We start from the raw sequence: 19,816 nt of genomic DNA, 5'->3' as shown, positions 1-19,816 counted from the left end.
ACTAGTGTTCTCTAGAGTTTGTAAAAAGTAGATCCACAGAAGCCATTTTTCGGCAGTCAGGAAAACAAGATTCAGTCAAGCACTTAATAATATTTCAGAAAGGATTATAAAGAGTTTTGGAGAAAATTTTTGTATGACAGAAATTTTGTCTAGACCACAACCCTTAGAATTTTATTTAAATTAGTAGATTAGGTAGTAGAGTTTACTTAGTAATGACTTAAGCAATGGAAGCCCAAATTACTTGGATGTATAACAATGGGTTAATCAGTTTAATATGAATGGCAGAAAAAGGTGTGGCCATTAGGTTAAGCAGAAAATTTCTTCGCAAATACTTCTGCCTTATCCCAGGGATAGGTATTAAGAACGGACCTACAAATGGGAGTTAAAATATTAGTTTTACCTTTGTTAATCACCCTGTTGAAGTTTTTCCAAAAGTCTCTAGAACCTAAATTCTGGGATAAGATACAAGATTTTGCATACTGATATTTGCATACTTTTTACATTGATTTCTTGTAATAATAAAATACGTTTGTTTTTTAATCATTTTTTCAAAATCTTTTTCACAAGAAAATTGTTCTTTTGAAAAAGATCTTTATTTTAAAAAAAATGATTACAATTAGATGTAACAGCTTCACAAGTAGGTAAGAACCATGGAGAAGAATGAGGCTCGGCTTGCAACTAACAAGAAGAAATAAAAGCTTCCATTGTTGCCTGCTTTTCCAATAGTAACCATTTTTGTTACATCATTTTACGAATTTCTGTCATCAAATCTCTTTTTATTAAAGCAAAAAAAAGTTTGGATTTCTCGTTTTGATAAAGAATAAGATTTTTGTCAAGATTAAGTACAAAAAAAAAAAAAAAAAAGTTATTATCTGATGCATTTATAACGCAATTCAACAACTTACTTTCTAACAATCAATACTGTTTCCGGTCTTAAGGTTATACTGCTGATTTCTTAAGTTTTGGTAACTTTAATAATCAATTGCTTTTACTATATCTTATATAAAAAAGGTAAGAAAGTTCTGGCTCGAAGTATTCACAAAACTTTTGCTTTGCGCATTAACAAAAGTTATCAAAATCTTTTCTCTCCATTTTCAGCATTAAAGTTATCCTAGATAGGCAGCACTCTTCTTTATCCTACCACAAGATTTTATCTTTTAACCGAGAACATCTATAAATACCTCTGAACCTTTCTGACTGCTTTATTAAAGTCATACTCATTACATTCTTCTTCATTTCTTGTAACTTCTGGGTACCTCAGGGATCTATCCGTGGTCCTGTTTGATTCTTATCTATATTAATGGTATTCCTGATTACCTTACATCTAAAGTGGCTCTATTTGCCGATAACTTAATTTTATACGTCTTGACAAAAAGTCTTCTGTTTTCTATTGGTTAAAACAGGTAGCGGATCTTGCATCTGATCTCACTTCTGTATCAGATTGGGGCTTGCAATTACTTTTTATATTGAAGAATGGGTACCCTCTCACTGAGTCCTATTCTTCACTGAGTCTTATTCTTTCTTCTTGGATCATCCTTCACTTCTGACCTCTCATAAAAAACGTATATATAATCGGTTGCTAAGTTTGCAAAATAGAAAAACGTCTTTAAAAAAAAAATTACATATCGGGAAAATAAAATTACGTATCGAACATATACGTATCGTAATCAAAGGTAAGCATAAAAATGAAAGCCTTTATATACTAGTATTATCAGGTTTTTAACCTAAAGTGGAATTGAGTTTGGTAATATTTGTTTTTAAAAGCTTTATTTTAAAAGAAGCCATTTTAAGACTTTAGGGGTTATATAAGGGTTTTTGTTTTGTTGCTAAGGCGTTGCTGAGTCTCAAACCCATGAAAAATGCAATTTTTAAATACTTTATATTATCAAATAATACAATAGTACAGATGGTTATATCAAATGAAAGAGGATAAAAATCGTCTTTCGTTTCCAATGTGAGTCCAAAAACTAAATATTGACATTTTACTCCAAAATCAATATTTTTTTTTAAATAAACACATGAAAGTGTCATAGAAAGCTGTTAAACCATTTTTAATTTAGCATTAGTATTAGATAGGGATATATGAAGGAGTTTATTTAGCTCTCTATATACATATATATATACATATATATATTATATATTTTATATATATATATATATATATATATATATATATATATATATATATATATATATATATACACTGTATATATATATATACTGATACTGTATATATATATATATATATATATATATATATATATATATATATATACACACTGTATATATATATATATACTGATACTGTATATATATATATATATATATATATATATATATATATATATATATATATATATATATATATATATATATATATATATATATATATATATATATATATATATATATATATAAATATATACAGTATCGGACAAAACGAGTGCAACCAAATAATGCTAATTTAGTTTCTTTATATAAAAGTGCTGCATTTTTTCAATTTAGAGAAGTAACTATGTAACTGCTTAGAGACAAAGTTCTTCAAGTTTTATTCATCACAAAGTTCATTATTTGTACACGATAATTAATAAATTAATCCAAAGTATTAAAACAAGTTGATTTCCTTCTGGACAAAACAAGTGCAACTCGACAAAATGTTGACCAAGCTGTATTTCGCTATCAATATTTCGTGGCGAATCCTTTGTTGTTGATCACAGCCTTGCATCTTCGAGGCATAGATTCGATCAGGTAATCAATGAAACTATGTGCAATCGCTGCCCAGGCCTTTTGGACTTGTTCAAACAGTTGATCCTTATTACGAACACCTTCACGATTAATTCTGCGGTTGACGATCTCCCACAGGTTCTCAATAGGGTTGAGATCCGGATATTGAGGCGGCCAATTTATCACCGATAGGTGATTGTCTTGAAACCACTGCTTGACTACATTTGCAGTGTGTTTCGGATTGCTGTCTTGCTGAAAAACCCATTTTATTGGCATATTCCATTCAGCACGAGGTAACATAACATCTTTCAAGATATTTTTATACATAAAACGGTCCATTATTCCATCGTTTCGATGTATTGGACCTAGACCGTTAGCCTAAAAACACTCCCAGACCATTACATTGCCTCCACCATGCTTCACGGTCTTATGGCAGTAACGTAGATCGAGGCGTTTTCCGGCCGGTCGACGTACACGGCAAGTGCCATCGCTCCCAATGATGTTGAACTTCGATTCATAACTGAACAGGACAGTTCGCCATTTCTGCACATTCCAGTCAATATGAGATGTAGCAAACAGGAGTCTTTTTTACTGGTTTTTTAGTGAAATCAGTGGTTTCTTTGCAGGGCGTCGAGAAAACAATCCGGCTTCAACAGCACGTCGTCTGGATGTTCAGTGCGATACAGGCAGCTCTAATTGCTTTTGTATCTCGACTGATGATGTCCAGGGATCCTTCTTGTCGGATCTGAAGATCATAGAATCCTCTCTAGAAGTGGTGGAACGCGGTCTTCCACCTTTGTTATCTGCTGCCAACTTCTCCGTAGAACGATAACGTTGGAACATAGTCTTGACACGGTCCATTTTTTCACAATATTTATCACAAATACTTTTTTGTAACATTTCACTTACGTAATCGCCAATAATTTTCTTTCTTAGTTCCAATCCAAGACTGTCGGGAGCCATTTTTGCACTTGAAGTCATAAAAATAATAAAAATAAATAATCACGCTTCTCAAGGCTTACCGTGTTACATTTACCTTGTGATGATACAATAATGCTCTGTGGAACACAACGCCTTGGTTGGATGTGGACTGTATTGATGTAATGAAACACTTGTTGTATTTCACTTCTTGTGTTGATGTTCTTCGATATAACACTTTGATAAAACTCACTTCGATAAACTGTCTTGATAATACTGACTGATTGACTTCCATATACTGACTGAATTACATATTGATTTACATGTCTCTTAATAGTAAAATGAACCTGTGTGAACCTGTTCCGGAAAATTCTAGATGCTTCTTTTCGATGCTTCTGGAAGCTTCTGGATGCGTCTGGCTGCTTCTGAATGATTCTGGATATTTCTGGATGCTACTGGATGCTTCCAGATGCTTCTTCTGGAAACTTCTGGAAGGTTCTGCATGCTTCTGGATACTTCCTTTAATTATTAAAAAACTTTCATGACGTTGACACGGACCAGACTTAAGAAAATGAAACAAACCAAAAAAGTTGCACTTGTTTTATCTGCTTTAAAATAGCACTTGTCAACGAAATTTCGCCTGTGTGCTGTCACCTGTCAGCTGATTGCTCATGTGTTGGCATGCTATGACTCCAGACTCCTGAACTGTTTGCTGTGGTAGTATAGTTCGTTTCGTTTTTAAGACATGTAAATTTAGGAACACTTTTTAGCACTGTTCGATGTTGGTTGCAAATGTTTTGTCCGATACTGTATATATATATATATATATATATATATATATATATATATATATATATATATATATATATATATATATATATATATATATATATATATATATATATATATATATATATATATATATATATACATATATATATATATATTTAAACAACTTTAAAATATATTCTACAAAATAGAGTGCTCAATGTTCTTAAAAGATCAGAGCAATTATAAATTAGTAGAAAATCACTTAACAAAATTTTTTTTACATTTAACACTGTGTTTCAGAAAGACTCATCAGAAATGATGAGTCTTTATTAATGAAACACAGTGTTAAATAAAAAAAAAATTTTGTTAGGTGATTTTCTACTAATTTATATATATATATATATATATATATATATATATATATATATATATATATATATATATATATATATATATATATATATATATATATATATATATATATATATATATATTTGTGCAATTTCTAAAGCGGCAATGAAATTGGTCCACCCAAAAAGTATTCAAACACCTCCGATGTGTTTTTTTCTGGCTACGGGACTGCAAAAGCTTCAACAAAACTCAGCTGTTTTGTTTGAAGCTTTTGCAGTCAAAATTCGTTCAAATAGAGTGTATTTGATTATTATTATTATTTCATTTATTTAACACCATATTTTAATTCATTAATTAATTTACAATGTAATATAGTAATTTACATAATAGTAATTTACAAGGTAAAAAAAAAAATAAGAAAGTTATTTTTCTTGATTTTACTTAAGAATTTTTTCCTCAAGTTCAATTCGTTTCCTCTTTGTTCTTTTGCATTCCAGCACTCTATTGCATACTTCAAAGTTTGTTCAACTTCTGAAAATGGCATAGGTCCTGGATATTGCCAACAAACGAATGTTTAAATAAAGGGTGTTTCAGCTGTGAAAAGAAAATGTGTGCAGTTGTTTTATTATCAAGAAGACGAAGGAACAAGTTTAATTTATTTTGTTAAATACTTTTTGAAATTTCCTGAATTTTGAATAGCGAATTTGTATATTTCTTACTGCGTTTCGAAATATTTAAAAGAGATTTTAGCACACTCCTTCCAAATACATCTAGCTTTTTCATCAAAACAGAATTATTTTCACTTAGCTCCATACCTTAAGGTAAGTTAGGTATTGCCAACACTTTATATATATAGGATATTGAGAAACTTAACACATTACAGATATTAATTTTTATGTATAAGTATAACAACAATCTTCTACCAAGCGTTTTTTCAGATAACTTTCTGATATCATTTTCTGAAAAATATAATCTGCGTTCAAATACCAGGAACGACTATCAACTAGGAAAAATTAAATCACAGCAGTCAAGTTTTCTAATTACAAACCGTGATCCATCAATATGGAATCGTTTCCAAAATAAAAATATTAAAACCTAAAAAGCATTTCATCGTTTAAACAACAAACTAAAATGCATCTCCTTAATTCCTGAGATATATTATAGTTAACAGTATTTGTTTTCAGATTTTTTTGTATTTTTTCTTTTTATTTATTTTTTATTTTTTTCTTCTTCTTATGTGTTTTAGTTTTTTTTTTTTTTAATTTTTTACACACAAAAAAAAAAGAAAAAAAAAAATGAGTTTTGCTTTATTAAATTTTTATTTTGCTTTAAAAATTAAATTGTTTTTTTATTTTAATGAGTGACTAAAGGGGCTCTATGAAAAGGTTGTGATGATAAACACATTATCCTTACCTTCTTTAAGTCCCTAACTGATTATAACAGTATATATATATTATAAATTAAAAAGATTAAAAACATTTTTTATAAAGGTTTACGATGTTATTTTATATGAAAAATTGTAATATTGTTTAATCAGCGAAATAAAAGTTAAATAACAATAAGTTATCGTATTGGTTTGTACTTGTTAAGTCAACATAAACACTTATTATTATATGCTTTATCACTTCCAAAACGCACCAGACCTTATATTCTATATAATGCCAAGTTATTGATTGTTCTCAAATATACACCATTGCATGAAAAAAAATTTGTTCATTAAACTGCCAAACAATATCTCATAATTATCTCAAAGCAATGAAAAATGACTTAGTGCGTTCTGGAAGTATACCCTCGGTATACTACCAGTATAAAAGTACTACAACTCACACACAAGTTGTCAAAAAGTTTCTGTCTGGAAGGTATTTGTTTTAAAGCACATGAACCACGTCAAGGTTCCTTCCTAATCACATGTACGCTTTTTTTTATGCAGAATGATTGAAAGCATATGACAGAAAAATACACAATCAATTAGCAAACTGCTTTTTCTTGCACATTCTCATTTCTATTAATAAAATTGAACATAAAAGAACAGGGAGTGTAATAAAAATGTACTCTAAAAAAAATCTAAAAAAGTAAGCATAAACTTTTAAACATATTAAAAGTTAAAAAAGAAAATTTTGGAAATGAAAATAAACTTTAGATGGCAATCTTCTTGGAAGGATAATTCTTATATCTTCTATGGATTATTGTTGTCATTATTAGACTGGTTCTTCTAATAATGCTCTTTATATTTCAGACTTATTTGAAAAACGCATTGAAAATGTAATTGGACCAAACCAAGCTCCTAATCTTTAGCCTTAATAGCCTCAAAGACGTTAAGTCTATTACTCTTTTCTACAAATACTATCATGTTTGATGCTTAGGAGAGCTATTATCTCTTATTCAGTCAAAAAAAACTTGAGACCACCTAACTCATCATTTTGCAAAGTCGCATCCTTTTACTGGAACTGTTCTTTCACTGCTATAACACAAACATAAGACACAAAAAAAAAATGCATTAAGTATTCAGTTGAAATCAAATAACATTATGGAAAACTGTCTTTGAAATCTCGTATCTCATCTCAAAAATTAGGCTCTCGTGACTTCTGGAGAATCTTCAATAGTATCAATAATAAGGGCAAATCTTTAATTCCACCTCTCTTGTATGGTTCAGACTTTGTCACCTCACCTAAAGACAAAGCTATATTGTTTGCTAAAAACTTTTCACCAATATCATCTCTTGATTCCACTGGTTGCGTTCTACCTGATATTACCAACAAACAGGTTGATCCATTGCCTGACATTCGTATCACTCCAGCTTCTGTATCTAAAGTGATTTTCTGCCTAGACTCTTCTACAGCTTGTGGCCCAGACAGCATACTTGTTATTGTCTTGCAGAAGTGTTCTCCGGAGCTATCGTCTATACTCTTAAAACTATTCAACAAGTGCTTATCAGAGTCTTGTTTTCCAGCCTGCTGGAAAGAGGCATCTGTTATCCCTATCTTCAAGAATTTTGGAGAGCGATCTGATTCGTCTAACTACTGTCCCATTAGTATTCTTCCTATCATAAGCAAAGTTTTTGAATCTTTAATTAACAAACCTATACTCTTTTTAATTTACATAAACAATCTTCCAGATATTCTCACATCTAAGATGGCATTGTTTGCTGATGATACTACCATTTACTCTTGTCGTAATAAGAAACCAACAATCTCCGATTGCTTGGAAGGGGCATTTCAGCTTGAAAAGGATCTCACTTCTGCTACAGCATGGGGCATGAAGTGGCTAGTGAACTTCAATACAGATAAAACTCAATTTTTTTCAGCCAATCGTTATCGCATTAAGTTAGATCTTCCTATATTTATGAACGGTGATGTACTCGATGAGTCATCCACTCTTAATCTTCTAGGATTAACTTTACTTCCAAACTTTCGTGGAAACCATATATCAAATCAGTTGCAAAATTAGCATCCGCTAAGGTTGCATCTCTTGCACCAAACCTATTACTTGATGCTTCTACAACAATCTCATCCTCATCTTCGGTGCTTCCGACGGCTGAGCATTCAACTTCATCTATAAATATATATATACATATATATATATATACATATATATATATATATATATACATATATATATATATATATATACATATATATATATATATATATATATATATATATATATATATATATATATATATATATATATACATATATATATATATATATACATATATATATATATGTTTATTTATATGTATGTGCTTGTATATAGATATGTATTATATATATATGTATATATATTTTTTAGGTGCCCCAAAAAGTCCTAACGGTCTTGTCACAGAGCACCGCGGAAGTGCATTTAACCAGGAAGTTCACGCCTCCTCCCTTACCGTGACGCGAAAATTTGTCCAGAGCTCGTATATATAATATATATATACATATATATTATAAATGTGTGTACATATATATGTGTATATATATGTAATGATAGTCATTGTATGTACTTTATGCTCTCTATAAAAGGTGCTTACGGGGACATTTAAAAAAAAAATTGATGCTTACGGGGACAAAAAAAATAACTGGCACACAAAGGTGTACAGGGTACACAGGTGCTCTTGATAATCCTAATGTCCCCGTAAGTATTCTTTCTTTGTAAAATCTGTTCCTGTAAGTGATAATATAGGTATTGTAATGAAAAAAGGTATTGTAAAAATAGTTTCAGAGAAGGTTTGTTAAAAGTTAACATCTTTTAGTAATGAGCTAAAATAAATTAAATGATTTATTTCCAAATTAAATATAAATTTAAAAAAAATAATAACTAAACATCATGTTTAATTTATGTTGGATATCTGAATGTCAGTTGTGGGAGGTCTCTTTATCTTCTTAAATCTAACATTTATGTTTATCCTTAATTTTTTTTAATGGATTACTTCTAAGACATATATTTAAAAAGCAGTGATTAAAATGATTAAAAATTAGTTATGATATTTTTCACTGTCCTATGCAATCAGATTGGAACAAAAAATGCATAAGCAAAATGACACGTTATCTTAAAAAGTGCAGGATTGTCTTCTTTTTTTTTTAAAAACAGTGAGTATCTGGGAGCCCTGTTTTAAATACATACTTTTTCGGAAAATATAAAACGTTGTCAAAATAAAAGAACAATTATTTACATAGTGTATTTGAATTTTTTTTAAAAGTATTCACCGTAATGTGCACTACAAAAATATTTTATAAAAGCTTATTATTTAAATATAGTGTTTAAAATATAGTATTATTTAAGCATGCACAAGGAACACAAAGAAAAAAATATAAACACATTCATTTTTGTATATCTTGATGAAAATTGAAATTAAGTAAAGAGTGCTCACAGTAAAATATTAAATACATACAATTTTTATTTATCCCTTTAGGTCGAAGATAAAATTTTCTGTGAGGAGTTTCAACTTTCCATTGTTCTACCTTTTTTATAAGACATTCTTGGTCAATGTTTGAATACCTTTTCTTTCTTACTGCTTCCAACATGTAACACCGAATAGTTTTTTTCGATGGGAAGAATCTTTTATTTGATTTAGATGGACAAATATTATTTTTAAACATTTCTCTTGTCACAATGATTTCTAATCTCCTACGCATTTCATCAACACTAGTTATAAATTCAGATGATGTAAATATTTCTTCTTTTAATCTTGCATCAATTGGCTGTGATATACCAGCAGCCTTAAAAAAAAAAGAATTATCAGAAAATTTAAATAAAAAATGTAAAAATCTGTAGGTGGTTTAAAGGTTGATTGGTTTCAATAAAAAAAAAATCAATTAATTAAAGGGAAAAGCCACTTGTTAAGAGCCTATAATTTTAAAAAAAGAACTTTTAAAAGAAAAATGTTTAAGCTATAAAGTAAAAAAAATAAAGAAATTAAAACATCAACAATTTATACAGCTTGTGATTAAAATTGGTTATTGTTAAAATCAGATGTTATAAAAAATTGTTTACATCTCCAGTAAAGTGACCAGTGTGAGAACTAGTTGATGGAAGAAAAACTGAAAACATTTTTTGTTCCACTGCTTCATTTTTTGAAATTGCTTTACGAATTTTTTTTGAGAATGTTACTCTTTTCCATTTACTATCTTCTATAATCTAAAGAGGTACTGCATTTAAAAAAAATGCACCAACATAAGCTAGTATTTTTTCAAAAAGCTATATAATATTTCTCAGAAAAAAGAAAAAAAAGAAATTCGTTTATTAGTTTTATAACTACTCGACTTATTTGTTATAAAACTTGTTGGTTATAGGCAAAGGAACTTTTTTTTTTTTTTTTTTTTTAAACATCTTCGCTTCCAACAAGGCTGCAAGCAGCCACTAATTAAAGTTGGAAGTTACTGTAAGAGAAAAGATGAAGATTGTAGAGCAAGATAACGATTGATGGACGATTTAAAAGATTGCAAATTATATGAATCAGGAAAGCAAGATGAAGGAAGCGAATTCCAAAGAGCTGATGTTCGAGGAAAAAAACTAGACGAATAAGCGTTTTTGGAGCACTTAGGAACAGTCACAGAAAAAGGATGACACTTAATTGAATGACGAGTAACACGAGAATGAATTTTAGTAGATGGCACAAGAGACGTTAGCTCTTTCGAGCAGTGCCCATTATAGTATTTGTAGAAAAGAGAAAGAGAAGCAACATTACGACGATGTGATAATGGTTGAAGGTTGGCTGCAAGAGCAGGTCCAACTATGTTTACAATGCGTTTTTGCACCTTGTCTAAAAGAGAAAGGGCATCATTAGAAGATCCGCCCCAGATATGGCAACAGTATTCCATACAAGGCCGGATTTGAGATTTATAGAGGTAGAGAATAGAATCCAGAGTAAGAAAGTGGCGAGCTCGATAAAGAGATGCAACCTTAGCAGATGCTAATTTTGCAACCGATTTGATATATGGTTTCCAAGAAAGATTGGAAGTAAGAGTTAATCCTAGAAGATGAAGAGTAGGTGACTCATCGAGTACATCACCGTTCATAAATATAGGAAGATCTAAATTATTGCGATAACGATTGGCTGAAAAAAATTGAGTTTTATCTGAACAAACAAACAAACAAGACTCTGATAAGCACTTGTTGAATAGTTTTGAGAGTATAGACGACAGCTCTGGAGAACACTTCTGCAAGACAATAACAGGTATGTTGTCTGGGCCACAAGCTGTAGAAGAGTCTAGACAGGAAATCACTTTAGATACAGATGCTGAAGTGATATGAATGTCAAGCAATGAATCAACCTGTTTGTTGGCAATATCAGGTAGAACGCAATTAGTGGAATCAAGAGATGATATTGATGAAAAGTTTTTAGCAAACAGTTCGGCTTTGTCTTTAGGTGAGGTGACAAAGTCTGAACCATACAAGAGAGGTGGAATTATAGATTTGCCCTTATTATTGATATTATTAAAGATTCTCCAGAAGTCACGAGAGCCTAATTTTTGAGATGAGATACGAGATTTCATGACCTGAGAATAGCGGGTTTTGGCGTTAGACAAAACCTTTTTACAGTTGTTTCTAGCAGTAATAAACAAACGTCTGTTTTCTGGAGAATTGTTTTGCTGATAAATATGGAAGTAACGGTTTCGATTGGCAATCGCAGCAGCACAGTGTGAGGAAAACCATGGAGGAGAGTGAGGCTTGACCTGGAATTGTCGAGAGGGAATAAAAGATTCCATGCCACCCTGAATCCACGAAGTTATATAAGAAGCACATTTGTCGACAGGAAGTTGAAAGATTTCTACCCAAGGGCCATCACGAAGAAAATCACGGAAAGAATCCCAGTCAGCTTTACTGTAGTTGTAAAAGGTTCGATAGTAGGGGTATTCAGGTGATGAAGAAGAATGAGATATTAGTTTTAGAGAGATCAAACTGTGATCAGAAGAACCTAAGGGTGAATGCGGAGAAACTGAGCACTGACTAGGATCAGAAACAAGACATAAGTCGAGTAGAGAAGGTAAATGATTAGGGTTGTCAGGAAAGCGAGTTGGAAAGTTGACTATTTGAGTTAGGGATTGAGAAAGGCAAAAGTTGTGGGCTTTAATGCCTGCAGAGTCACTGACACTAGAGCCAAGCCATTCAGAGTGGTGAGCATTAAAGTCACCGACAACAACTATATTAGCTGATGGATAAAGAGAGAGGGCTTGGTCAATATGATCAGAAATAACATCAAAAAGAGTACAGTCTTGAGATGAAAGAGATCGATATAGAACAAAGAGAAAGGCAATAGAGTGAAGTGGTGCTAAACGAAAGCACATGAAAGAATAGTCTGTGGATTCAAACCTAGTTTCACGACAAACAGGTGAATTCTTACGAATGTAAATGCCCAGGCCAAGCATGTGACTATTGGAGTCTTTACGAATCAGAGGAAGATAACCATCAACACTAAGATCACAAGATGAGACAGCCGAACTCAAATTAGTCTCACAAAGAGCAAGTAGGTCTGGTGAACTTTGCAAGAGATAAGACTCAACAGAAGAAAAGTTACTTCGAAGACCACGAATATTAGTGAATGATAGGTTTAGAGAACTTGGTGATGATGATGGTTTTTTGTGTTTTATAGTTTTTGGTACTTTATTCATTTTTAAATTAGATTGAAGAACTTGACTCAAAGCATAGATAGCACTCAGAACACTGTTTAATAGCCCAAGCAATTGCCTCATTACTACTAATAAACCCTAAGCCGTAACAAAAGGCTCCAAATGCGGCCTCCGCAATGCACACCAAAAGTACAAACAGGGACACCATCCATGCGCAACATGGCACTGTTAATACTTTGATATTTTTCAGCTGTTGATGGAATCAGCCTCTCTGAGAGCTACCACAGAGTTCGGGAAACCTGACTACCAGCCGGCCTCAGAACCATAAAACTGAGTTTTAGAGCTGTACCCTCATAAGGAGATAATAGAATGAGTTGCCTAGTCATAAAAACAGAGACACAAGCAAACCCATGCATTGAGTCAAGAAGATCCAGCATTCAACATCCTAAACTGGAAACAATGTATTAAAAATACATCTGCGCCAGCCTAATAGATGAAGAAGGGGTGCGAGGCTGGTCAACAGATAGAATCTGTTTACCCCTTAAGTCTTTGCCTAGGAGGCCTTCTACAAGACAGTAGCTGGGTGCATTTAACATCTGCCCAAGATGAGTATTTTTATCGAGACACCATCTCTAGCCTTTACTCAACCAAGAGCCCCAAGGCAGGGGGTGTTTTAAATTGGAGTTGGCATCTCCTAGCCTTTGCCTAAAAAGGCGTATCCTACAAGGCAGCAGGACATGAAGCAGATTGTACTGGGTTACATGTTACCAGTAGCAGGATAACCTGATCTGACAACAATTAAGAACCTTTTTCCTAACTTTTATTAGTCAAATATTTATTAATGATAATTTATTATTTTCTATATTAAATAAAACGAGCATAATTTAAAAGAAAACCTTAAAACCTGGAAACTTTAAAACTTCTTTGATCTTTATTTGTGAACTACAATTAAATTTCTTTGTCCTGGATCATTTCATAGTTTTTAAAGTATCTGTGATCAGATACCTATTATTGTTATAAACATGTACTGTATTTATATTTTATCTATAATTGAATTATTAAAGTTTTCAAGTTTATTATATACTTATATAATATATAACTATAAATAAATAAGTATATGATATACCTTATATAAATATAATTAAATATAAAAAAATATATAGCACATTCAAGATACCTTTCTATCATTGCAACACATTTTATATTCTTCTTTAAAAGATACTTTTCTATCTCTTCCATGCATACAATCAAGAACTTTACTTCCTACAATCATGAATGGAACACCATTAAAAGATACTGAGTCATCCTCCCACCTTATTTTGTGGTGTTTGACAGAAGCTTCTTTAAACATATAAAAAAACATATTTAAAAACAATAAAAACAGAATATTTACTAGATTTTTTATTAGTGTTATTTATTACTCGTTTTGTTTAATATTACAGACAAAACTAAGTTAACTTGTCAATTGGTAAATTTGTTTCAATTTTTAGTCAGTTATGCATTATTTTCTACTTAATCCTTTAAGTTAATATAATCCTTTCGGCAACATAGAACAAACAAGAAAGCATGGCTAAAATTATTTATAAATTTAATTATATCAAATTGAATAATTATTCATGTAAAAAATAATTTTGCGGAATAGACTTACGAGTTTTGCGGACTCTAAGACACCACCTGACTTTGCGGTATGGAAACATGAACCAACCTAGAAGGCCAGTTAAAAAAACGAATATTCCATTATATGGACTAACTTTCTCAAAATATTTTAAATATTGCGCTATCAATGTTAAGTAAGTATATCTGGAACAGGATAAAAATTTTCGCGTTAGATTAATTGACATCTCTACTAAACTTCAACAACTTAGTATAGTTATTTGTGGCTACTTTTTAATTGTTAATAATAATAATGGTTGATAAATGCTGTGTTGTTGGTTGTACCTCCAATTATAATGGTGTGAAGTAATACCAGTCTTGGGTTTTCCAAAAGATGATGACTTGAGAAAGTTATAGGTTAGATTTGTAAATAGAAATTGTTGGACTGTTACTAAATCATCTGTGATCTGCTTTAAACATTTTGATGAAAGTTTAGTATACAAAGGAGCATCAGAAAAACGATTTCGTTTGTTGTATAATTTGAAGCCTGTTCCTACAATATACCCGACCAACATTGCAACAGCTTCACTTCCAGCTATGTAGGTACGCGGAAATCGCGTTTTACGGAGCCGATTTTTGTGCTAAAATTTTGTTCCACGTTTTTTTCACTTTTTTTAAGGTAGCGTCAGACAAACGTTTTTTTTGTGGTGTTTTTTTTTAGAAACATATATAAACCTAGATATTTTTCTGAAAGAAGAAGGGTTAATCTTGATTTTTATGTGGCTTTTAATGTATGGTTACTAATTTTTCATGGTTTGTTAAGGTCCTGAAAATATAGTATATGTTCTCACATTAATTTATAGTAGAAGAAATGTTGAGCCCGCTTTTTTTATTATTGATTTTACTTTCTACATGCATTTTCTAAGCACATGCCAATATTCAAAGAAAAAAAAAAGGGAGCAGATAGTTTACTATGTGTTATTCTACAAATACCACTTGTTTTAGGTAGCCTTAGGCAAACGTTTTTTTGAGGTATTTCTTTTTAGAAGCACATATAAACATAGGATATTTTTTGAAAGAAGAAAGGTCAAGCTTGATTCTTATACTATTTTTAAGTATGGTTGCCTAACTTTTTTATGAATTTTTTTGCTGACAATTTTCTATGAAAATTTAGTCGATGTTCTCACATTAATTTCGTATCAAAGAAATGTTGAGCCCGCTTTTTTTATTATTTATTCTACTTTCTACATGTATTTTCTTTTTACCTGCCAAATTTCAGCCAAAAAAAAATGGGAGCAGATATATAACTAAGTGCAGCACGGAGGCGGATAGGGGGGCCAGTTCTTAGAAAAACAATTTTTTTTTCTGCATTATTTTTATTATTAGATAACAGATAACAGAAAAACAGATAAAATGGAAAAAAAAGACTTACAAAATATATAGATTCACTAACAGATAGTAAGCAAATTTTTTTTTTCATAATTATATTATTGCTAACTATTTTTAAAACAAAAACATAAATGTAAAAACCTTACTCTTTTTGTTTATCTTAGTAAGATAATCTTAAGTATAAAAAGATTAATGTATTACTAATACATTTTTAGTAATACATTTTTAATAATACAGTTTTAATCTAATACTATTAAATTAAAACTGTTTTGATTTTATTGATAGATTAAAGTATCATTTTACAGGTTCATTAAAACATCATATAAGTATAAAAATTTGTTAATACACACATAAGTATTAATAATACTTATTTTTATATTAACAAATACTTTGTTAAAAATAAATTACTTTACGATTTGTATAATTTGCTTCTTTTCTTTTAAATTCTATAGAAGTCTACAAATCGAATTTATACTGATTTATTCTTAACAGATATATTTTTTGGTGTTGAATGGTATAAAAATTACACTCATCTACTTTTATTATTTTCCTGTTGTATACTACTTCATCCTATAAATATTATTTAAATAATTATACAAACATGTCTAATATTTGCTTCTTGTTTAGATCCTAGCACTATCATTATAGATTTTTTGAGATTTCGTAAGTATAGTTCCCATAACATTTTTGCATTAACTTAATGTTTCTAAAGTTTTTTTAAATATAAGATATAATTATTATTGTCTATACCTTTTTCTTGATGTATACTAGTGTATGTTTATTGTTTACATAAGTACATACCCATTCTTAATGTTAGCTTCTTGTTTATATACATATAATCTTTATATTTTAATTTTTTAGTTGTTATTTTTTGAACTTACTTTTGGCAATTACAAGGTGTTATTTTTTATCGTACAATTTTTTTGTTACCTTTAGTTGAATCGACAAGGTCTACCATTCATAAGTTTGTATATTATAACTTTTGTTATGAATCATAGTAACAAAAGTTTAAACATGTGTGTCTAGGTTTAACTCATATTTTGTTTAACTCTCCTTTCATTACTTGCTATAGCTAGTAATTTTGAAAACCAGGAATTTTTATTCTGTGAATATATTTAATGCTAAACTTATTTTTTTTTGCGGTGTCTTACTCCTTTTTTAACTTTAGAACCATCTTCATCTGGTACAGTTGGTAAGTTCTAAAAACTTGTTATGCATTCCTTATCAAATGCAACATTTATTTTTTTATAACAATCTTTTAACCTTAGTTCCAACTTTAACTGCAACAAGTGGTAAGTTTAAAAACTATTACTTTTTAATATGTGTATGCATTTCTCAACAAATGCAATATTTATTTTCTATTAAAACTTTTTAACCTCAGGAACATCCTCATCTGCTACAATTGGTATATTTTAAATGCTTTACTTTCTAATATGTTTATGTATTTTTCATCAATTTCATCAATATTTGTTTTTTATTACAACTTTTTTACCTTTTTATTGTCATCTGCATCAAGTGGTATGTCTAAATAATATTATTTTTTCATATGTGTATCCATTTTTCATCATTTGCTGTATTAATTTTTTATTACAACTTTTTAACCTTAGGACCATCTTCATCTGGTACGATTGGTACGTTTTAAAATTTTTACTTTCTATTTGTGTATGCCTTTTTTTATCAATTGCTATTTTTTCTTTTTTAAAACTTTTTTTACCTCTGTTTCATCATCCTCTGCATCAAGTGGTATGTCTAAATAATATTGCTTGTTAATATGCGTGTCCATTATTCATCATTTGCTATATTAATTTTGTACAAATATGGTACAGCAAGATTTATGGCTTGCAAATTTTTTTTGATAGACGGCTCTGGCTTACCTTCACGTGGTGTCTATTGTTAAAAATGATTTAATTTTATTCATTAATGGAATTGAAAAATTAAATCATTCACTAAAAGCCAAGACAAAACTTAATTACATTTTTTATTTCAAAATACTTATTGTTTTTGTGTATTTTTTGTTAAGGTTGGAGTGGGTAATCGGTCCCTTTAAAGGACAAAATGGATATTCAAACTCAGCTAGTAATGTGGCAAATTAGTTTTTTATTCTAATTTCTCTCTGTTTAAGAAAGCATTTTAACATTTTTTGTGAAATTGTTGTTAATTTTTTTTTCAGGTTTAGGGCAGCAGAGGGAGGGGGCGGCATACGCCCCCTCCAAAAAAGGTAATTTTATACACCACTAGTTACTATTTTTCAAAGTATTAAAAGGTTATATTTATTTTTTATAATGTACTCATTTTAGTAAATATAACAATATTTAAAAGAATGAAATTTTGATAGGGTGTGTTAAACCTTACCCACAACCTAACACCCAACTTTACGATAGACCTGTAATACTCGCTAGTGATGTAGAATAAAATAATACCAAAATGTTATTCATAAATATTATCAATTTCATAAAAAAAACACTCTTTAATGGAGAAAAAGTGTTTTTTGTGAGGTGTCGGTGGTGGATTAGCACCCCCTCTGGATCCCTTGATGGGCCATTTACCTAGAAAAAAGTTTAAATTAAAGCCCATTTTTACACCTATCTTTTGATATCAAGTTATAGATTTTTGAATTAGAATTGACAATGTTATAACAATTTATGTAAAAAAAAAATTTTTTTGACCACAGTTTTATCAAGAAATCCATATATCGAAAATTTGCTACTAAAAACGTCATAACTTTTTATAGAATTGTCCAATTTTCTTAATTTTTTCACCTTTGAAATACTGTATTTAAGAGCTTTCTAATGATATATAACATTCTAGTATTTGAATAATTTAAAAAAATCAGTTCACGTACCTAAGCTATGTTTATACCAAGAAAATCACCAACTAAAAGAATTTTTCAAGAAGATGAATATCAGAAGTTTTTATCAAATGATATTATTGAAGATCTTAATTCTCTTACAGTTGCTGATTCACCAACAGGATATTCATTTTCCAAATTCGATGATTGTGTCGTGTTCCATAAAATTATTCAAAATGAACTACACATACCTGAAGTTGCTGAATGTATTCGTATCGACAAAAATCTTCATGTCAAACTTTTTTACAAAAATCTTCCAGTTTCTTAGCCACCTTGGCTCAGAGTAACCCGTCAATGTATGTTAAAAAGAAAGAGTATGCTGGAAAACTTTGATTCACATTTTAGCATCGAAGAAGAAAAGTTGTCTTCCATTCTTGAAGAACATAAAAGTCACCAAATAAAAAAAAATCAAATTTATTCTTCAAATATGCTTCAATTTGCCTTGATGTTGCGTTACACATCATTGCAAACTTATCATTTACTGCTGAAGGAATTCCCTCTTACATCTATATCACTGTTAGGCAAGCTTAAAGCAGGTGAAATTGATTCTATTAAAGTTTTGAAATTGTTACATGAAAATGGAAGCTTATCAAATGATCTTATAATATTTTTTGATGAAATGTATTTTACAAAAATGTGCAGAATATTCTGGTGGAGATGTAATTGGGATTAGTGAAGAAAATGAATGTTATAGAAGCATTGTTTCTTTCATGGTAGTTGGTTTAAAAGAAAATACCTCTTGTGTCATCAAAGCAATTCCAATTATAAAATTAAACAGTGATTGGTTGAAAACTGAAATTCTCAGCTTGATTCAATCTTTAATAAAATATAGTTTTAATGTTCAAGGTGTTGTTTGTGACAATCATGCTTCAAATGTTTCCTCTTTTACAAAATTGCTTGATGCATATGGTAAAAAACCAGATGATTTGTTTATTAATGTACAATCACAAAAAATTTACCTATTCTTTGACACAGTGCATCTGATTAAAAACATTTGAAACAACTTACTAAATAAAAAAAGGTTTATTTTTCCAGAATTTCATTTTTAAGCTTTTAAAGAATTCACGTTCAACCAGGAGAAATATCGTGGAAAATATTTCATGATTTATTAGAAAATGACAGCCTGTTGGATGCAAGTTTAAAAAAAGCACCAAAAATAAATAGCAAA

The 19,816-nt window shown here is 30.0% G+C and overlaps 1 protein-coding gene across 1 annotated transcript; it reads right to left on the bottom strand.

Moving 5' to 3' along the window:
• Positions 1 to 10,393: 10,393 nt before the first annotated feature.
• Positions 10,394 to 14,508, bottom strand: LOC136084523 (uncharacterized). The gene is made up of 2 exons (XM_065804614.1): positions 13,996 to 14,508; positions 10,394 to 13,823 (listed from the first exon to the last, which is right to left on the bottom strand). The coding sequence occupies exon 2, from the start codon at positions 12,939 to 12,941 to the stop codon at positions 10,626 to 10,628; it is 2,316 nt and encodes a 771-aa protein (XP_065660686.1). The 5' UTR covers positions 12,942 to 13,823; positions 13,996 to 14,508; the 3' UTR covers positions 10,394 to 10,625.
• Positions 14,509 to 19,816: the final 5,308 nt, after the last annotated feature.

This window comes from Hydra vulgaris, chromosome 09 (assembly GCF_038396675.1).
Source record: "Hydra vulgaris chromosome 09, alternate assembly HydraT2T_AEP".
NCBI lineage: Eukaryota > Metazoa > Cnidaria > Hydrozoa > Anthoathecata > Hydridae > Hydra > Hydra vulgaris.
Note: the sequence above shows the minus strand (reverse complement) of the source record. Positions and strands in the feature narration are given on the sequence as shown.